This window comes from Odocoileus virginianus, chromosome 32 (genome assembly GCF_023699985.2).
Source record: "Odocoileus virginianus isolate 20LAN1187 ecotype Illinois chromosome 32, Ovbor_1.2, whole genome shotgun sequence".
NCBI lineage: Eukaryota > Metazoa > Chordata > Mammalia > Artiodactyla > Cervidae > Odocoileus > Odocoileus virginianus.
Window position 1 is genome coordinate 72,151 of NC_069705.1, and position 23,176 is coordinate 95,326.

Here is a 23,176-nt window from a genome sequence, read left to right on the forward strand (position 1 = left end):
TGACTGAGCGACTGATCTGAAGATAACAGAATTAGCCAGAAGATTTAATCCAGAGACTGTCCTCAGGCAGGATACATTGTTTTTATATAATCCTAAGGAATGTAGAGGAAATAAAAATGTAAAAAGTTTCTCCTTTCTTCTTCCTTGAGTGTTCCAGACCACTCTTCTTGGGGACCCCTAGACTTCTTATCAACCTGCCTAGGAAATGACTCTTTCACTAGTTTTTGCATATTTTATACTATTGTTATAAAGACATGTAACCATTAACTATGTATTATTGTTTTGCTTTGTTCTTTATACATCATTTCAGAACTATTTTGAATAGCTTGTTAAAAGATGTATACAAGTTGAAGCATACAACTCTACTACTTACTTTGTCTTTCAAAATTGTATCTTATCAAATAAAGCAAATATTCTTATTACAAATAAAAATGGTTTTACATGACTACTGTAAACAACTAAATCAGTTCTTTGCCTAATCTACACTTCTTGAATCCTCTTCCTTTTGTTTTTAAACTTTTCCTCCTGGGTTATAATTTAGTGTATATTTCCTTTTAAATAAAAGTTTTATTGAAGTGCATCATGTATAGAGAACATTGCACAAGTCCTAAGTGATAGCACAATTGCTTTTGACTATGTCATACACAGGTATAAGTATCACAGAGGTCAAAAAATAAAATCTTATCAACACATCGGAGGACTCACAAATCCTTCCTCCCCCTATCTTGACACTTACTCACTGGTTAATTTGATCTTTCTTTGAGCTTTCTGTAAATAATAGTGTTCTTAATGTGTGTGTCTACTACATATTTGCTCAAAACTATGATAGTTATTCATGTTTATATGTGTAGAAATAGTTTGTTCATTCTTTTGCTCTATATTTCTGAGTAATATACTCAATAAATTCCTTGAATATTCAAATTTCAGTTCAGTTCAGTCACGCAGTTGTGTCCTATTCTCTGCAACCCCGTGGACTGCAGCACTCCAGACCTCCATTCAAACACCAACTCCCAGAGTTTACTCAAACTTGTGTCCATTGAGTTGGTGATGCCATCCAACCATCTCATCCTCTGCCATCCCCTTTTCCTCCTGCCTTCAATCTTTCCCAGGATCAGGGTCTTTTCAAATGAGTCAGCTCTTTAAGCAGATCGCCAAAGTATTGGAGTTTCAGCTTCAGCATCAGTTCTTCCAATGAATATTCAGGACTGATATCCTTTAGGATGGACTGGTTGGATCTCCTTGCAGTCCAAGGGACTCTCAAGAGTCTTCTCCAACACCACAGTTCAAAAGCATCAATTCTTCTGTGCTCATCTTTCTTTATAGTCCAACTCTCACTTCCATACATGACCACTGGAAAAACCATAGTCTTGACTAGGTGGACCTTTGTTGGCAAAGTAATGTCTCTGCTTTTTAATATGCTGTCTAGGTTGGTCATAACTTTTCTTCCAAGGAACAACTTTCTTTTAGTTTCATGGCTGTAGTCACCATCTGCAATGATTTTGGAGCCCCCCAAAATAAAGTCTGTCACTGTTTCCATTGTTTCCCTTCTATTTGCTATGAAGAGATGGGATCAGATGCCATGATGTTAGTTTCTGAATGTTGAGTTTTAAGCCAGCTTTTTCACTCTCCTCTTTCACTTTCATCAAGAGGCTCTTTAGTTCTTCTTCACTTTCTGCCATAAGGGTGGTGTCGTCTGCGTATCTGAGGTTATTGATATTTCTCCTGACAATCTCTATTTCTCCTGAAATCTCCTGATTTCATCTTGTGATTCATCCAGCCCAGCATTTCTCATGACGTACTCTGCATATAAGTTATGTAAGTAGGGTGATAATATACAGTCTTGACGTGCTCCTTTCCCAATTTGGAACCAGTTCGTTGTTCCATGTCCAGTTCTGTTGCTTCTTAATCTGCATACAGATTTCTCAGGAGGCAGGTCAGGTGGTCTGGTATTCCCATCTCTTGAAGTTTTCCACTGTTGTGATCCACACAGTCAAAGGCTTTGGCATAGTCAATAAAGTAGAAGTAGATGTTTTTCTGAAACTGTTGCTTTTTCGATGATTCAGTGGATGTTGCCAATTTGATCTCTGATTCCTCTGCCTTTTCTAAATCCAGCTTGAACATCTGGAAGTTCACTGTTCATGTACTGTTGACGCCTGGCTTAGAGAAGTTTGAGCATTACTCTGCTAGCATGTGAGATGAGTGCAACTGTGTGATAATTTGGGCATTCTTTGGCATTGCTTTTCTTTGGGACTGGAATGAAAACTGACCATTTCCAGCCCTGTGGCCACTGCTGATTTTTTCAAATTTGCTGGCCTATTGAGTGCAGCACTTTCACAGCATCATGTTTTAGGATTTGAAGTAGTTCAACTGGAATTCCATCTCCTCCACTAGCTTTATTCATAGTGATGCTTCAAAATTAGGCATTATCTTTTGACTTCCTATATTGAAGACAGGATTCAACATCTTAATAGCTTATTTCTCATGGAAACATTTATGATCTTTTTATCCTCCCATGGTATCTTTTATCATCCAACATGCTTGTTATATTAAAGCACTTTTTTCTTTAGGTTATTTTGAAATTTTTTGTCCATTTTATATATATATATTTTTTTTCATTTATTTTTATTAGTTGGAGTCTAATTACTTTACAATATTGTAGTGGTTTTTGCTATACATTGACATGAATCAGCCATAGATTTACATCTGGGTACTAATTTACTTCTGTCCTGAGAAGTTTTATTGTATTTTTCACTTGATCATATTTTTGTTTCCCTTTTCTTTGTAGAACTTTGTTAAGTATGTATAAGAGCATTTTGACTCATCATCTATTTTTTTCTCTTTTTAACTCTTTCCTTTTCTTTTTAATCCTTTTTCCCAGCCTTGAGCAATTGGCTTAACTTTTTCAGGGCATAAAATTGCACTACTTCATATCATGGGTGGTGGTGGTTTAGTTGCTAAGTAGTGTCTGACTCTTGTGACCCCATGCACTGTATGTAGCCCATCCAGGCTCCTCTGTCCATGGGATTTCCCAGGCAAGAATACTTGAGTGGGTTGGCATTTCCTTCTCCAGGGATCCCCACCAGGGATCAAACCAGGTCTCCTGCATTGCAGGCAGATTCTTTACCACTAAGCCACCAGGGAAGCCCAATCATGGGTAGAAACCTTGCAATTATTGAAGTCCATGAACACCTTGGTTTAAGCCACATATGTTACAAATTGCATAAGACATATATCTTGCTGTAGTTGAATGTTCTATAAATGCCAGTTTTATAGACATTGTGTGATAATATTTTTCATGTCTTTTAAACGATTTCCTGTTGTCTAGTGCTTTTGTCAATTATGAGAGTTGTCGAAGTCTCCAACTAAATTATGTATGTGTGTGTTTATTCTTTCAATTGTATTCATTTTAGCTTCATATTTTTGCAGCTCTTATGTTTGATATGCAAACAATTAAGATTATTATTGAACTTTTTATTATTGCAATATCCTTTGTCCATGATAATCTTTGTTCTGAAGCTAGCTTGATCTGTTATTAATGTAGCCTCTCCAGCTTTCTTGTGATGAATGTTCATATGTTAAATCTGTTTTCTTAACTGCTTTTGTCTTTATATATTATGTGAATTTCCAATCAGCAAGCTGGACCATGTGTTTGTTCCTCCATTTCTCCAATCTGTGTCTTTTAATTAATATGTTTAGAAATTTGCACTGAATCTAGATGTTGATGCATCTGTACTTCAGTTTGTCAACTTAGTATATGTTTTCTGTTTTTTTTAAAGATAATTTTATTTATTTATTTTTTCATTTATTTTTATTAGTTGGAGTCTAATTACTTTACAATATTGTAGTGGTTTTTGTCATACATTGACATGAATCAGCCATGGAGTTACATGTATTCCCCATCCTGATCCCCCCTCCCACCTCCCTCTCCACCCGATTCCTCTGGGTCTTCCCAGTGCACCAGCCCCGAGCACTTGTCTCATGCATCCAGCCTGGGCGATCTGTTTCACCCTAGATAATATACATGTTTTGATGCTGTTCTCTCGAAACATCCCACTCTCGCCTTCTCCCACAGAGACACAGATGTTTTCTGTTTTATCTCTCTTTTTTTGGTCCTCTGTTGCCATTTCCAGTTCTCATTTTTTCTAGAACAATTTTTCATATTCTATTTTGACTTATTCATCATAAACATAATAAGCAAGCTTGACCCATTGGCCAAGTCTGGCCAACCACCTATATTGTAAATAAAGTTCTATTTACAGCTTTATCCACTCATTAGTCCACTGTGTCTAGGTAATTATAGTTGTGACAGATACTGTATAGTACACAAACTATCAATCTCTTATTTTTAGTGTTTTTCAGTATTTCTCTTCGTTAAACATTTTTCATATGTTCTGTAGTGAGATTACACATACTGACACAATCACATACACACACGTTTGTTTACCAGCATTTTACTATTTCAAGTAGAATATAGAAATGTTAATACCATATTTATTTTAGATCTGAAATTATGTGTATAATCATAAAATGGGAAATTTTATAGTATAGTTTGCTTAAATATTACTTCCAAAATATTAATAAGCATATCACACTAAATTATAATTTTTATTTTCAACCCTGAAACATAATTTTAAAAAATCAAATGAAAAATAGTCTATTTTATCTACCCATGTAAGTACTTTTTCTGTTCCTCTTTCTTCACTACTGATGTTACAGGTTTTCTTTTATTATCATTTTCTTCCTTGTCTGAAGAGCTTCCTTTAATCATTGATTTAAAGCTTGATTACTGGCAACATGTCTCTTAATTTTCCTTCATTTTAGAATGCCTTTATTTCATCTTCATTCTTTAAGGATATTTTTGTTGGATGAAAGTCATTTTCAGCACTTCAAAACTATTGTGTTACATTCTCTGTCTGACATTATTTCTGATGAGAACTCCTATTAATCATTGTTCCTCTGTAAACAATCTGTTGTTTTCCTTTGGTTGACTTCAAGACACTTAAAATTTTTCTCTGGCCATCTAGTTATGATGTGTCTGATCATGCATTATTTTGAGTTTATTGTTAGAAGTTTTGTGAATCTATTAAATATGTCGATTTGTGTCTTTTGCCAAATTGAGGAGGTTTTCAGCCATTGTTTTTCTTCAAATATATTTCAGCTATGCACTTTTTCTCTTTTCCTGGGCCACTAACGATATTAATGTTAGGTTTTTGTTGTTGTTGTTGTCATTGTCCCACTGTTCCTGTATTTCTGTTAATTTTTTCAAAAGCTATTCCTCTCTGTTTTGAGGTTAGATAATTTATACTAATCAGTCTTTAAGTTCACTGATACCCCCTTCTGTCATCTCTGTTTTTTGTTTGTTTGTTTGTTTGTTTTACTAAATTCATCTACTGAAGTGTTTTTTCCTATTATTGTATTTTTTATCTTCTTAAGTTTTCATTTGGTTCTTTTTATATTATCTGTTTCTTTGATGAGATTTTCTATTTCTTAATTTGCTTTAAGAGTTTTCACAATACTCATTAGAGCATTTTCATGATGGTTGCTTTAAAATCCTTGTCAGGAAATTCATCTTGGCTTTGCTTTCTGTTGATTGCCATTTCTGACTAGAGTCAAGATAGTCCTGGTTCTTGGTATGAGAGTAATTTTGGGCTGTATTCAGAATATTTCTGAGAATTGTCATGAGGCACTGATTTTTCTTTATATTTTCCATTTCTGAAGACTGTTTATTTTCTAAAATACACATTCTAGGCTAGTTTAATGGGCCTTTGCTCACAACCTGATTTTGTTTCCATGGCCTTTTTAATGATATTCTTTGAAACCTTGGACATTACAACATTCGTAGGAAGTCTGGATTCTGCTGCTTTTCTCTGTTGAGGGTTGATTTTTGTTTGCTTGTTTTGTCATTCATTGCTCTTCTTGGTTAAAGTCAGAACAGCAACTCAGCCTCACAGACGACAGCTCTGGCCTCAGCTGAAGCTCTTCAGTTGTGTTTGAGGCTGCTAATTGTATGAGTGTCTTAGGAATCAATCAGCGAGAAATGTGGGAGACGGACTTAAGATTATCTTCTTTCTGAAGTTTTCTGCTTGTGTATTTGACAGTCATAATTTCCTGATATTCACATTTTATATTTTCCAGGCTAGAAATAGTAAAGATTTTGCCCTGAGTGCCCCGTGAACCCACATACCATGTCCATTATACTTGGCCTCAGTCTAAAAGTCGCACAAACTGTCTCTTTTTAGTTTCCTTTGAGCATAGACCCCTGACCAATGCTAAAAGCTTCTGTTAATCCCAGGTGGACTCCACTTCTTCACCACCTGAAGTAACTATTATATTCTATATTATAGATTTTAAGTCTCTATTGAAACTTGACCATATTCATTCTTCTTCTCCATTTTTTCCTGTATTTGTGTACATGCAAACATACACACCCCACAACTCTTCCTGCCCACCCCAGCTTTATTGGCTTCCCTGATAGCTCAGCTGATAAGAATCCACCTGCAATGCAGAAGACCCTGGTTCAATTCCTGGATAGGGAAGATTCCCTGGAGAAGGGATATGCTACCCATTCTAGTATTCTTGGACTTCCTTTGTGGCTCAGCTGGTAAAGAATCAACTTGCAATGCAGGAGACCTAGGTTCAATCCCTGGGTTAGAAAGATTCCCCTGGAGAAGGGAAAGGTAGCCACTCCAGTACTCTGGCCTGGAAAATTCCATGGACTGTATAGTCCATGGGATTGTAAAGAGTCAGACACAACTGAATGACTTTCACTTTCACTTTCTAGCTTTATTGAGACATAATTGACAAATAAAATATTTACATAATTAAAGTGTACTGTGGAAAATTCTTAAAGAGATGGGAATACCAGACCACCTGACCTGCCTCTTGAGAAACCTGTAAGCAGGTCAGGAAGCAACCATTATAATGGACATGGAACAACAGACTGGTTCCAAATAGGGAAAGGAGTATGTCAAGGCTGTATATTATCACCCTGCTTATTTAACTTATGCGCAGAGTACATCATGAGAAACATAGGGCTGGATGAAGCACAAGCTGGAATCAGGATTGATGGGAGAAATATCATAACCTCAAATATGCAGATGACACTACCCTTATGGCAGAAAGTGAAGATGAACTAAAAAGCCTCTTGATGAAAGTGAAAGAAGAGAGTGAAAAAGTTGGCTTAAAGCTCAACATTCAGAAAACAAAGATCATGGCATCCGGTCCCATCACTTCATGGGAAGTAGATGGGGAAACAGTGGAAACAATGAGAGACTTTATTTTGGGGGGCTCCAAAATCACTGCAGATGATTTTAAATCACTGCCATGAAATTAAAAGACGCTTACACCTTGGAAGGAAAGTTATGACCAACCTAGACAGCATATTAAAAAGCAGAGACATTACTTTGCCAACAAAACTCCACCTAGTCAAGGCTATGGTTTTTCCGGTAGTCATGTATGGATGTGAGAGTTGGACTATAAAGAAAGCTGAGCACTGAAGAATTGATGCTTTTGTACTGTGGTGTCGGAGAAGACTCTTGAGAGTCCCTTGGACTGCAAGGGGATCCAACCAGTACATCCTAAAGGAAATCAGTCCTGAATATGCATTGGAAGGACTGATACTGAAGCTGAAACTCCAGTATTTTGGCCACCTGAAGAGAAGAGTTGACTCATTTGAAAAGACCCTGATGCTGGGAAAGATTGAGGGCAGGAGGAAAAGGGGATGACAGAGGATGAGATGGTTGGATGGCATCACTGACTCAATGGACATGAGTTTGGGTAGGCTACGGGAGTTGGTGATGGACAAGGAGGCCTGGCATGCTGCAGCTCATGGGGTCACAAAGACTCGGACACAACTGAGCAACTGAACTGAACTGAACAGTGTGATAATTTGATACTAATTTTGGAATGATTCCAAAAACTAATCAATATATCCATCAATCCACTTTATTTATGAAAATGCTTAAGACCCACTGTCTTGACAGATTTCAAGTATATAATGCAGTCTCATCAACTGTAGTCACCATGCCTTATACCATGCACATACACAAACACAATATCTTTATTTAGTGTATGAATTAAATTTTACTTATGATAATTTGTTTTGATATAGAAAACTGGGAAGTTCTAAACACTTTTTTGTAATTTTTAAGTTCTAAAAATTTTGTAATTATTAAATAAATTTAATAAATGCATTTATTTACATAAATAAACTATATTTATTTATGAAATGAATACAATTTACATTCCATTCATATGAAATGCTACTCTTCCCTACTGTCAGTCTTTTTGGGCTGACATCTCACTCCAGATTTCTTTACCATGGCCTTGCCTGTGTCTTGAACTTTCATCCTGTCATTTCTTTACTTCACTCATTATACTACAGCCTTTGAACAGCTTCCCAAACAAGTTTGCTACCACTATTCATAATGGTGGGTCATTTCCCAAACTTTGTATCTCATCCTAAGCATCAATGCCACAAATAGACTTTTCTAACTATCTGAACTATACAGTTATACCCCTCCTCAGAATTCTCTGTTGAAGGGTTCCGTTTCTTTAGAGCACTTTTCATGCTTTCTTTATATCTGGTAGGTTTGTTGTTACTTTCTGACTTGTTTTCTTTCCCCTCTTCTGTAAAATATGCTCCAAGTGTGGACAAAGTCCCTTCTTTTCATACATGCCATTATATTCTCATCTTTTACCATAGTGCCTGACCCATGTCTATATTGAACTATATTTGTTAATTGAATGAATTGATTTAATAAAAAAGTTAAATGTGTTTGATTGCACCACCTCATCTCATGATTTTTAATAAGTTAATTAATATGGATATTCAGATTGATGATTTATCAAAATAAGTATAAATATGGTCAACATGGAAAAGTATTAAAATATAAAATTTTATAGGAACAAAGCTCTTTTGATGTATTACTTGCTTTCATTTTCTTCTTACATATTGGTTTTCTCTTCAACTTTCTTTATTTCAGTATCCAGGCACAATAACACTGGAGGGATTTTCAGTCATTATAGCTCAACTACTTGGCCTTAAAATAGGGTTAGCATATGATGACATCCAGGAGTGTTCCTGTCCAACAGCTAAGTGCATAATGAACCATGAAGCAATGTAAGCCTTGTTTTTCCTCTAAAATTAATGTCATGCATATATTTGTGCAGTTGGTTACAAGATGTGATGAATTTATTTTTTATACTCAATCCCACATCAAAAATCAGGAGGGAATGTTGTGCATGAGGAGAAATCACACTAGTGAATTTGTCCATGTGACACAAGACTCCAGAAAGTGGCAGATCCCATAATAATGGAATATTCACTGAAGGGAATTTGAGGAAAAATGTAAAGATTTATGAGGGCTATGAAATATTGTATTCACACAGATACTTTTGCTGTTTATATTGTTGTTGTATCTGTTGTTCAAAGCAAAATCAGCCTTGGCAATGTAACATGGAACTGTTCGCTTGGGCTATTATTTTGAGGGGAAAAAAAAAAGAAAAGATTTGAAGAAGAAAGTAGATGTCCTTATTTGCAGATATTATGATTGACTACCTATGCAAAGGCAGCAGAATCAGTCAGTGTACCATCAGAACAACAATATCAGAAAATTCATCAGGGTGATCAATCTTGAAAACTAGTCTGTGTGCCAGCACTAAGGAAATAGATGACTTACTATAAAATGTCTAATTTTTCCAGAAGAAGTTTATAAGTTCAGTACAATTCCAGTCAATATTTTAGGTTATTTTTAAGGAACTTGATGAACTCTGTGGGAGGCAGTAAAATGGAGATAATAGACATAGATGACCTTTTCGTGATTATGGGGTGGAATTTATAATCAAAGGAGAGATTTTATTGATGGGAGCTATGATGTATGTATAGATGGATCAAAATAAAGAAAAGAGGAGGAAAAGATGATGTTGGATATAAGGAACACAGGAGCAAAATCATGGAGTAATGTAGGAGAGAATGTAGGATCTAGTGCTTAAGTAGAAGGGCTAACTTTTATTAAAGCTGGATAAATTCAGTTATTGTGATAGAATGTTAGGAGAGAGTAGATTGAAACATATACATTACCATCTGTAAAATAGATAGCCAGTGGGAATTTGCTGTATTAATGCAGGGTGCTCTGTGACAACCTAGAGCGGTGGGTTGGGGAGGGAATTGGGAGGGAAGTTTAAGAGGAGGGGACATGTGTGTGCTTGTGGCTCATTTGTGTTGATGTATGGCAGAAATCATCACTATATTGTAAAATAATTATCCTCCAGTTAAAAACAAAATTTTAAAAAATTAGCCATGATTGACATTGTCTCCACCAAAAAGCATTAGTTTTTTTGTTTGGAGCATCTTACAATTCATATCATTATATATGGTTTATTGTTTAGATGTGGTTTTATTAGCTAGGTTTATTTAACCTGAGGATTATTTCATTTTAGAGTTTCCAGTGGTGTAAAGATTTTTAGCAACTGTAGCATGCATGAATATAAATATTTTGTTTCAACATCTGAAGCTCAGTGTCTTCAGAAGTTTTCAATATTGAAACCATTCTATCAAAATCAATCAGTGTGTGGTAATGGAATTTTGGAAATGCATGAAGAATGTGACTGTGGCAGTGAACAGGTGAGTGATTAAGACTGAACTCTGAGCACAATTTCATATGTTTCTAATAAGCAACCATGGTATATATGGAATAATATATGCAACTAAGTTTTCAGTAGAATTAAGTTATAAAAATGAGGATAAATTAAGATGTATGAATCATTTCCACATACCTCTTCAACTGAGAAGATGAGTAGTCATGAAATCTGGGTTTGTACATACCATTCCCAATTAAGCCAGCAGAGAATTTTTGAGTATGTATACTAAATGAAATCTTTTTTAGCCTAAATCTTATGACTTCAGTCTCTGTTTTCTTTATAAACTTCTGAATTTGGTCCAGCATTTTTCTGTCTTTTGTCATTGCGAGAAATGTCTAAACATTATAATGGGTTTTTCTTAATTATTCTCAAATATTCCTGTATTTCCAGGTTTCAGGATGATCAAAATTTGTTCTTTATAATCCTTATAAAGATAAACATGGAATCTATTATACTATATCTCCATTAACCAAATGTGCAATTAACACTATTCTCACCTGATAGGACCAGATATTTAGTTTGTTATAGTATCATTATTTTCTAATATTTAACAATCCCCCCATTTAAATAAAGTTTGTTCATGATTACTCCCCCAGCAGCTATATGACTTTGTTATCCACCAACAAAAATAGCTAACCACTACTCATTTATGTAACTTAAATCCTTACAAATTCTCTTAACCATCTACCATCTCCTTATATGTATGTATGTATGTGTGTGTGTGTGTGTGTGTGTGTGTGTGTGTGTATGTTTTCTGACTATCTCAGATTTTCCAGTGTCATCTTAGTTTTTTGACAAATAGCACTATTCACATCTTGAATTGACCTACCCCTGAATATGTGCCAGTTACTTGACAAATTTGATTATTTTTAATGAAAGATAAAATGAAGCATCATAATCTAGGGCTAAATCTACACAATGTGAGCTTCCACAGCTGCAGGCTACAGATAGACATCTGATAACTACAGCATATGCTGACAGTGCTTTACCATATTTCCTTGGCACTGGTTATTCCTGCAGCATGTTTTTGCTTCATGTACCTGATACTTGGTGTTGTAGTGTTTGTTCTGCCCTCAATAGAGTAGAATACTTGGGCAGTTATCAAGGAGAACTTAATGCACTCAGGACTAGCAATCAGTCCTCAGATAATTAAGGTTGTGGATAATGTCCCCAATTGTTTGCTCTGCATGAGGAAATTCTCTAAAGCATGCTCTGCATCATAGTTTTACAAACTATAGCCAATGGACCAAATTCAGCTGCCATTCCCTTTTGTAAATGGTGCTTTATTGGAATGCAGCCATGCTTATATATTGGCATGTTGTCTATGGCTGTTTTTGTGCTATAACCGTGGAGTTGAATAGTTGCAACAGAAACTGTATGGCATAGCATTTCTGCAAAACTGAAACTATTTGCTGTTTCATCCTTTACAAAAAATGTTTTCTGTCCCCAACTCTGTATCATTTCGCAGAGTTACTTGTGGGATATTTTTTATTTTAACTTTTTATTTTGTATTGGATGATAGCCAATTATCAATGTTGTGATGGTTTCAGGTGAACAGTGAAGGGATTCAGCTATATATATATATATATATATATACCCATTCTCCCCAAACTCCCCTCCTATCCAAGCTGCCACATAACATTGAGCAAAGTTCCAGGGGCTATACAGGAGGTCCTTGTTGGTCATTCATTTTAAATATAGTGGTGTGCACTGACAACCATAAGTTGGTTCTCTAAGTCTGTGAGTCTCTTTCTCTTTTGTATGTAAGTTCATTTGTATCATTTCTTTTCAGGTTCTACATATCAGGAATGTCATATGATATTTCATCTTCTATGTCTGACTTACTTCACGCAGCATTGCAGTCTCTAGGTCCATCCATGTTGCTGCAAATGGCGTTCTTTCATTCTTTTTAATGGCTGAGTAATATCCCATGGTATTACAATCCCACTGCTGGGCAAATATCCAGGGAAAACCATAATTTAAAAAGATACATGCACTCCAATGTTTATTGCAGCCCTTTTTACAATAGCCAAGGCGTGGAAGCAATGTACATGTCCATCGACAGAGAAATGGATAAAGAAGATGTGGTATATATATATATGCAATGAAATGATACTTGTGAGATTTAGCTTTATCTTACAGAAGCCATAACCAGCTCACAAATTTACGTGTGTTGGCTTGCTTCCCTTCCCTAATATCCCATGCCAGTGCTTTGATGTAGGCAGAATGGACCTTCAAATACATCTGTTCTCAAATCCCCGGAATTTGTGGGTATGCAAATTACATGGCAGAAGGTAATTTGCAGAAGTAATTAAGCTTATGGACCTTAAAGAGGGACATTATTCTGGATTATCTGGGTGGATACAGTCTAAGCACATGTGCCCTCAAAAACAGAATGTTCTCCAGGTGAAATCAGAGAGCTGTTACAGAAAGGGGATCAAAAACCCTTGGAAAGTGAGAGGGACTCAAACTGCTACTTCTGGAGGAAGACACATGCAAGAATAAGAGGAAATTTTGGTATTTTCTTGAAGAAAAGGCTAGCCCTTGGCTGATGGCGACCAAAGCAATAGGATGCTTATTCTCCAAATTGTGGTTTTACACTTGTGAGACTGTAAGCAAATAACCTGACCTAGTTTACCTATCTGAAATTCTGACCAATAGAAAGCATGAGAAAATTAGCTTGTGTAATTTTAAGTTTGACCACTAAGTTTGTGGTCATTTGTAACAGCATGAGTAGGGAAATAATACACCTTCCAAATAAATTACTAATATGCATGCTCATTGCAGGCTTTCCAGGTGGCTCAGTGGTAAAGAATCCGTCTGCCAATACAGGAGATGTGCGTTTGATCTCTGGGTTGGGAAGATCCCCTGGAGAAGGAAGTGGCAACTCACTCCAATATTCTTGCCTAGAAAACGCCATGGACAGAGGAGCCTGGTGGGCTACAGTCCGTGAGACTGCAAAGGGTTGGACACAACTGAGTGAGCACGAGCATCCTTTCATCCAAGATAACCTAGGGCCAGCCTTGATTTGCTGCTGGGTGGAGCCTTGAAGATGGGAAACAATCTGGGCTATAATAAATGAGGTTGTTATGCCAGGACTACCTTAATGGAGTAATACAGGAAGAATCAAAAGTTGAGTAATGGCCATATTTTAATTAAAAAAATTAGCACCTAATTATTTGAGTGGCCCAGAGTGCACCCCTTTCACTAAAACAATGAAGAAGTGCATTTCCAAGGAGATTCCAACATTGCTGAAAATCTCAGTGGTAGCTTTCTTCTATAAACTAGGGTTGGTGTCTGGAAGTACCATTATGGAGTTGGGCATTCAATGCCACTAGGGATTGCTGAATTCCAAAATAGCTGAGGCCAAGCAGCTGTGGTTAAGAGATATCTGGGTGGTCAATGATGAGAGTCCTTGATGTATGTAGCTGAAAGCTAACAAGAGGTGAACAAAGGGCTGTTGCCAAATATTACTAATGGAAATTCACAATTCCTTGCTAAATTTATGCAACCAAGCCAGTTTCAGAGCCAGAGCTCATTGTTCAAGTCGAGGTTGAGATCCTACAGTGGCCCAAGTAAGGATATAAAGCAGCAATTTCCTCAGTGATTCCCCTCCATAGTGACCTCCAGCTGTTTGCTGTAGCTGTTCACCGGGGAGACCCAGATCATTATAGAATGATGAATAGAGAATCTTTACTCAAGAGGCTTACAAAGAGGACCCAAATCACCATCATGGGTAGCATAGGCATGTAGAGAATCCAGGTGGTACCTGGTATCTTTGGGAAAATTCATCTCAGAGTAGATCCAGTAGATTCCTTATCCTAACCTGTGGTCATGTTGCTAGTTCTTCTGTGACATATTGAAGAGACAATGAGAAGGTGACAGATCTTCACCTGGGTTCCCCTATATGTGGAGTAAGTGCTACAAGAATAGGGAAGGATAAATGTAAACACCTGGAATTACCAGGATAGAAATTAGCAAGGAGAATGTATTTTGGATGAAGAAATCAATAGGCAAAGCAGAAAATAATTTGAATTACATTAATATGAAATGTAATGAAAACCAAGACCATTGCAGAATAATTAGTTAGCAGATCTAACGGGGCTGACATCAGAAGACCCAAAACATCTTCATGGTCAACATAGCTTCTATATTCAAGCATCCTACACCCAAGTGCAAGTTCCTGTTATAAATAAATAAAATGGATAAGACTCTGCTAACATTAGTAAAGAAAAAAATCAGGAATAATGGTACTTAAAGATAAGGCAACACTGTATGTCTTATAATATGACATGAAAAAATAGTAGGATGGCATCAAAAATATTGTACTAATAAATTTAACAACCAGGTTAAAATGAACAATATTCGTTAAAAAAAAAAAGCAGCATTTACAATTGCACTGATCTCAAACACTAACAAAGTAAAGCCAAAAGTTCTCCAACCTAGGCTTCAACAGTCTATGAACAGAGAACTTCCAGATGCTCAACCTGGATTTAGAAAAGGAAGAGGAAGCAGAGACCAAACTGCCAACATCCACTGGATCATAGAAAAAGCAAGAGAATTCCAGAAAAATGTCTGCATTGACTACACTAAAGCCTTTGACTGTGTGGATCACAACAAACTGTGGAACAATATTCAAGAGATGGGAATACCAGACAACCTTACCTGCCTCCTGAGAAATCTGAAGCAACAGATAGAACTGGACATGAAACAACTGACTGCTTCCAAATCGGGAAAAGAGTATGTCAAGGCTGTGTATTGTCACCCTGCTTATTTAACTTATATGCAGAGTACATCTATGCAAAATGCCAGGCTGGATGAAGCACAAGTTGGAATCAAGATTTCTGGGAGAAATATCAATAACCCTGGCTATGCAGATGACACCATCCTTATGGCAGAAAGCGAAGAGAAACTAAAGAGCCTGTTGATGAAAGTGAAAGAGGAGAGTGAAAAGGCTGGCTTAAAACTCTACATTCACAAAATGAAGATCAAGGAGTCTGGTCCCATCACTTCATGGCAAATAGATGGGGAAAAAATGGAAACAGTGACAGACTTTATTTTCTTGGGCTCCAAAATCATTGCAGATGGTGACTGCAGCCATGAAATTCAAAGATTCTTGCTGCTTGGAAGAAAAACTGTGGCCACCCAAGCTGCTGCTTCAGCTGCTAAGTCACTTCAGTTGTGTTAGACTCTGTGTGACCCTATGAACTGCAGCCCACCAGGCTCCTCTGTCCACGGGATTCTCTAGGCAAGAATACTGGAGTGGGTTACTATTTCCTTCCCCATCTGTGACTATAGTCTAGAAAAAGAAAGTGAAGTCGCTCAGTTGTGTCCAACTCTTTGTGACCCCATGAACTGTAGCCTACCAGGTTCCTCCATCTATAGGATTTTCCAGGCAAGAATACTGGAATGGGTTGCCATTTCCTTCTTCAGACCAACCTAGACAGCATATTAAAAAGCAGAGACATTACTTTGCCAACAAAGGTCTGTCTAGTCAAAGCTATGGTTTTTCCAGTAGTCAGGTATGCATGTGAGAGTTGGACCATGAAGAAAGCTGAGCTCAGAACGACTGATACGTTTGAACTGTGGTGTGTTGGAGAAGACTCTTCAGAATCCCTTGGACTGCAAGGAGATCAAACCAGTCAACCCTAAGGGAAGTCAGTCCTGAATATTCATTGGAAAGACTGATATTGAAGCTGAAGCTCCAATACTTTGGCCACCTGATGTGAAGAACTGAGTCATTAAAAATACCCTGATGCTGGGAAAGATTGAAGGCAGGAGGAGAAGGGGACAACAGAGAATGAGATAGTTGGATGGCATCACTGACTCGACGGATATGAGTTTGAACAAGCTCCCAGAATTGGTGATGGATAGGGAAGCCTGGTGTGCTGCAGTCCACGGGTTCGCGAGGAGTCGGACACAACTGAGTAACTGAACTGAACTGAACAAAGAACAACATGAGGAGAAATAAATACGTGAATAGTCTTATATAATTTAAGGAAATAATGTGCATAATTTTAAAACTTAGAAAAGTCCATACCAGTTGTCTTTACTGGTGAAATTAAAAAATTAAGAAATTATACTGATTTTATGCAACATTACCTAGAGTATAGAAAAAAGTTATACACTGTAATTCATTTTTAAGGATAAGATAACCTTAATTAAAGGGCTTCCCAGGTGGCACAGTAGTGAAGAATCTGTCTGCCAATGCAGGAGTTGCAAGACATAGAGATTCTATCCCTGTGTCCAGAAGATTCCCTAGAGTAGGTAATGGCAAGCTACTCCTGTATTATTGCCTGGGAAAGCCCATGGACAGGGGAGGCTGGTAAGTTACAGTCCATGGGGTGGAAAACAGTAGGATAGACCTAAACACACACACACACACACACACACATATATACACACAAATCTTTGATAAAATATCTAATGAGACTATTCCGAGGATGGATTTATGCTCATATTTCTTATGGTCACAGAATTCTCAGGAAAAGTTATAAACTGAATGTAATGACACTTGCACACACACACACACTAGCACACACATTACAGAATTTATTGGTTTACTTAAGGAATTCTAAATGTGATTATCTCAGTGGAGAAATAATAATCTTCTATTAAAAGGGAACCTACTGTATTTTAAGGGAAGCTGTCTATAAAATCTTTTTTTTTTCATTTATTTTTATTAGTTGGAGGCTAATTACTTTACAATATTGTAGTGGGTTTTGTCATACATTGACATGAATCAGCCATGGATTTAATGTATTCCCCACCGCAATCCCCTCTCCCACCTCCCTCTCTACCTGCTCCCTCTGGGTCTTCCCAGTGCACCAGGCCTGAGCACTTGTCTCATGCATCCAACCTGGGCTGGTGATCTGTTTCACCATAGATAATATACATGTTTTGATGCTGTTCTCTCGAAACATCCCACCCTCGCCTAAAATCTTACAGTTAACATCATATACATGATGGTCTTTCTCCCTGAAGTCCGTAATGAGGCATGATGCCCCCTATTGTCCCTTTCACTTGATTTTGAATGTGATGCCTTAGGCAGCAAAACAAAGCAGGACAAGAAAATATTTAACAATTGGAAGTGTAACTTCATTCCTAATAACATGATTGTGTACAATTAAGACCTGAAATAATCCAGAAGTAAATTATAATTTGTATAAGTGCATTTATCAAGGTCATTGTTTACATAGTTCACAAAGATAAAGAGACTTCTTTATATCAACAGTAAATTAGAAAAAGAAATTTTAAGACACCATTTACAACAGAACTAAGAAACATGAAATGTTTAAGAATGTGTCCAGTAAAATATGTGCAGGGCCATGGAATTAAAAAAAAAATGCAAAGCATTGCTAGGAGGAATCATGGAAATATTTAACAAATTCAAAAAGAATCCTTATTGTAAGATTGGAGGAATCGATATTGAGGAGATAGTGATTTCTCTTCAAATTTATCATTTCCAGATGCAATCCCAATGTGTATGAATTCATCCTCAAACAAATATAGAGTTATAAAATAGAAGGGGGTTTTACTAGCTGTTCAGAAAACTTGTTACTACACCAAATTTGAAAAGTGAAAATTTCTAATAGTTGCATTGTTAATTGTGAAACCAAAATTAGTGGATTATTTGTATCCTATTACGCTAAAACCCACTGGTCTATATCAAACTTCAAGTGTACCTTTTGCATGCATATAATTTTCTAATTTCTGGTACTGTTTCACCGAATTATGCAGTTTCTAAATATTGATATTTTTCATTATAAAATACCATAACCTTATATTCATTAATATCATCACTAATGTCATCAAAAAAAGTAGTGGAAAAATGAAACCTCTATGGATGGTAAAATTTTCCAAAATTCTAGTTTTCACTTGAAAGATTCAAATTCAGTTGTTTTCCTTGGAGTAACAGGCATACTTCACTCACTTTTAAGAAAACATCTGCCAAACACCAAAGCCTGAAAAACCGTGGTTTGTCTGTCAGTTGTTCTCTCAAGTAAAAACACTTTCTGTGGTAAATGTGACTAGTCAATCTGTAATGCAAACAATCATAAAAGTGTTTTCCTTGAGAATCTATGGTAATGGAGACTACACTGTGAGTATGCATAAAAGGTGCTTATGAATGCTCTCCGTTTGTCACACAATATTAGAGGAATGTTCAGAGGTTAAAATTCAACAAATTTAGTAGTTTTCTACTTCTTTACCAAAGACCTCCTTAAATGAAGCTGTTGAGCACATGGTGGTGAATAATACAATGACCAGAAGCTTTGATTTAAACTAGACCTCTAGTAGTTTCATATACAATTGCTTTTACCCGATCAATGCAAATATCAACACTATATAAAAGACAAATAAAGTCTAATTATTATTAAGAATTTGTTGACCTTATAGACACCATTAAAAATATTTTAGAGATCTCCCAAGATCTGCCATCTGCATTTGGAAAGCTTATAGTTTGAACTAGTTGGCAGATAATAAACATAAAAATTTTAACTAATTTTAATAGTAAAGAAAAATTCAGTATTATAAAGTCACACACACAAACACACACTATAGTCTAGCATAACAAACCTAGATGCGAGTTTTCTATGATAAATATTGACAAGTAAATCCATGGTAAAGAATCCGCCTGCAATGCAGGAGACCTGGGTTCGATCCCTGGGTTGGGAAGATCCCCTGGAGGAGGGCATGGCAACCCACACTAGTATTCTTGCCTAGAGAAGCCCCATGGACAGAGGAGCCTGGTAGGCTAGAATCCATGAGGTCAGAGAGTCAGACATGACTAAATGACTAAGCACAACTTGCATACACAATCAAAAGAAAAGTCTGCCCAATTGAGGTTTATTTGGAAGAAGGCAAACTAAATTTATCCATGTGATTATTTTACTAAACAAAGAAATAAAAACATATCACAACTAATTGAGGAAGAATCTTTAACACTAAATACTCCTTCTTCAAAAATGTACTTCAGAATAAAATTTAGTGTCAGTTTTAAGAAACTTTCTAGCAGTAATTTATAAAAAATTTAATATATAAAGTGACTCATTAGAAGCAGATCCATTATATTTGATACTAAAAAAAAAAGTGTTATTGCTATTAGAGTACAATAGTGGAATACCTGAGACAAAGAGTAATAGTCTTTATTTTTTAAAAGTCAATAAATAATTAAAGAATGAAATAACAAAGGCATATTTACTATGCTCTTAAAAAAAAAAAAAAAACTATGTAACAAATAGGTGTAAAGTTAATGAATTCTTTCCAGTACATTAAAAGTATAAATGGTTTAACAAAACTGAATGACACACAGAAATTGCAATAAATATATAGCTGTTTCTTTTAAAGTCAAATTGCATTCAATTTATTCTTTATTAAATCCAAGTCAACATACCCCTTTTAACCTGAAAGTTACTCTCCTGCAAAGTCAGACCCTAAATTTTATCTAGAAATATAAGTTAACCAACTGCATGAATCTATTTTAATGTTTTGGAACAATGGCCATAGGACATTAAATATACATACACACATACATAAAAGGTGATAATGGCAAAAGAACAACAAAATAACATTAGAGGAAATAGATGGTTCATAGCTTGATTATTGATGCACCACCAGCACACAGAATAGTATCTGATATATATTGCAGGCTCAACAAACATTGTTGATTGAATGAATGCATGGATAATGTAATTCTCATTATAATAACATAGGATGTGTGCAAATGGGTGAGGAGTGACTCTTTGATACATTTGAAATACCCCATTAGGAACAGTGTTACTTGGAAGGTTTATTCCAAAGTTTTTCTTAAAGAGAAGTAGGGAAGAATATAAAGGGACTTTTGATGTTTTAAGCATTTTTATAGACTGTACTCCATTAAAGTTATTTAAAAATAATGGTTATATTTCTCTGTGCTATATAATATATCCTTGTTGTTTATTTATTTTATACCTAGTAGTGTGTATCTCTTAATGCCCTTATCTTACCCTTACCTCTCTTCCCTTTGCTACCTGGTAAGGAAACAGTGTCAGACTTTATTTTTTGGGCTCCAAAATCACTGCAGATGGTGATTGCAGCCATGAAATTAAAAGACGCTTACTCCTTGGAAGGAAAGTTATGACCAACCTAGATAGCATATTAAAAAGCAGAGACATTACTTTGCCAACAAAGGTCCATCTGGTCAAGGCTATGGTTTTTCCAGTGGTCATATGTGGATGTGAGAGTTGGACTGTGAAGAAAGCTGAGCACCAAAAAATTGATGCTTTTGAACTGTGATGTTGGAGAAGATTCTTGAGAGTCCCTTGGACTGCAAGGAGATCCAACCAGTCCATCCTAAAGCAGATCAGTCCTGGGTTTTCATTGGAAGGACTGATGTTGAAGCTGAAACTCCAATACTTTGGCCACCTGATGTGAAGAGTTGACTCATTGGAAAAGACCCTGATGCTGGGAGGGATTGGGGGCAGGAGGAGAAGGGGACGACAGAGGATGAGATGGCTGGATGGCATCACCGACTCGATGGACATGAGTTTGAGTAAACTCCGGGAGTTGGTGATGGACAGGGAGGCCTGGCGTGCTGCGATTCATGGGGTCGCAAAGAGTCGGACACGACTGAGCGACTGAACTGAACTGAACCACTAGCGGTGGGCTTCCCTGGTGGCTCAGTGGTAAAGAATCTGCCTGCCCATGAAGGAGAGGTGACTTTGATCCCTGGGTTGGGAAGGTCCCCTGGAGAAGAAAATGGAAACCCATTTGAGTATTCTTGCCTGGGAAATCCCATGGACAGAAACCTAGAGCGGTGAGAGTCCATGGGGTGACAAAAGAGTTGGATACTACTTAGTGACTAAACAACCACCCCTAGCTGTGTGTTTCAGTTTTGCCATGTCTGTCATGTGTTTTCTCTCAGATTTTTCATATGAATGACAACTACAAAGGAACATTTTAGAAAATGAGTTCATTTGGGGGTAATCTTGCCTTACAAAATATCAAGCCATACTACGAGGCTGTTAAATTCGGCTCACTGTGATATTGGGCCATTGGCTTAAGAAATGAAACATCTGTAATCAAAATGGATGAAGGAAAAAGAGTAAAGCCACTCTTTAAGCAAGGCCCTTCACTTTATTTCTGAGGAGGGTAAAACCTGGATATTGTCCAAGTTGCAATAGTGACCAAACACCCCCTTTTCCTGGCCAGTGAGTATTTCCTGCTTCTTTACCAGTTTCAGCCCTGGTGTTAATACTGTCTTTATTCTTGTGTTTGTGTGTGCCCATTCTCTCAGTTGTGTCTGGCTTTTTATGACCGCATGGACTGTAGCCTGCCAGGCTCCTCTGTCCATGAAATTTCTCAGGCAAGGATACTGGAATGGGTTGCCATTTCCTACTCTAGGGGATCTTCCTGACCCAAGGATCAACCTGTGTCTCCTGCATTTGACAGGAAGATTCCTTACCACTGTGCCCCCTGGGAAGCCCCTTTCTTCTTCTAGATAAGAATTATTAAAATACCCAATCATAGATGAAATCCTGGTTTCTGACAGCATCTAGTCTTACAAAGTCCAGACTCTTTAAACCCTCCCCAAATTACCTAAGCCTCAATCCTCTAATTACATACTCTCATGGAGGTGTATACAGTTCCCCATGGCATTTGTTTTCCTTTGCAGAAACTATTAATAAACCCAGCTTGTTCAGTTCAGATGTGTCCCAGGTCGATTTTGGGAGAATGGCATTGGCACCTATATTTTTGTAAATATCGCCCATTTTATACAAGTGTAAGCTCTGTTTTTGCACTGACACACACATGCAGGTGTGTGCATTGATTTATTCCTGTATTCACAAATACATTTATGAGTGATAAATGCTAGAGTAAATATCCCACAAAATATGGAGGTGTACATTTCTGTAAAAAAGTCTGTAAGTTTTAAAAAGCAATAAAATATGAGTAAAATATTGATAATATATTCTTGGCATATTGGAGGTCTTGGTAACGAGATATAAAATGCAATAGTCATAAAGGAAGAAGAAAGTTGCAAATTACAAGGAATGACAGACACCGTTAATAAGACAAACAATAGAGTTTAAGGAAAAGTTATTAACATAGAAGAAAAAGGGTAGTCAGAGATTTTTAAAAAGTCACTCCTATTTAAAGGGGGGGAAAAGAAAATGAATAAACAAAAATCCTTAGGCAAAATGGTGAAAATTGTGAGAAGAAATGATTATTCATAAGCAAAATTTTACAAACTGCAAAATCATTTTCAAAAACATTAGTAATCAGAGAACTAATAATAAAAATAAGACACCATTAGCATGTTACCTTGTTATAAATTAAACTGATTTCTCATAATTAGTTTTGACAAACATTGTTTGGTCATGCATCCTTATTTCCTCTTCGTGAAAGAATATATACATGCACATACACTCATGTAATGATATTGAACTTTGGAACATTAAACACTGAAATAGAGTACATAAAAAAGTTATATGCTCTAACTCATTTTTTAAGGATAAGATAACCAGTGAGAACCTCAGGAAACTGCAGAGTATGA

At 36.5% G+C, this 23,176-nt stretch overlaps 1 protein-coding gene across 2 annotated transcripts in view; it reads left to right on the forward strand.

The window, feature by feature from the left end:
• The window catches only part of LOC110126585 (disintegrin and metalloproteinase domain-containing protein 18), a 102,197-nt gene that overhangs the window by 23,813 nt on the left and 55,208 nt on the right, over positions 1-23,176 (forward strand). For both annotated transcript variants that reach the window (XR_002310482.2, XM_020876315.2), the window contains exons 11-12: positions 8,985-9,121; positions 10,441-10,624. Coding sequence is in view for 1 of the 2 variants with exons in the window: in XM_020876315.2 (XP_020731974.2) it covers positions 8,985-9,121; positions 10,441-10,624 (321 nt within the window). In the remaining variant the exon portion in view is untranslated. The remainder of the gene's footprint in view (positions 1-8,984; positions 9,122-10,440; positions 10,625-23,176) is intronic.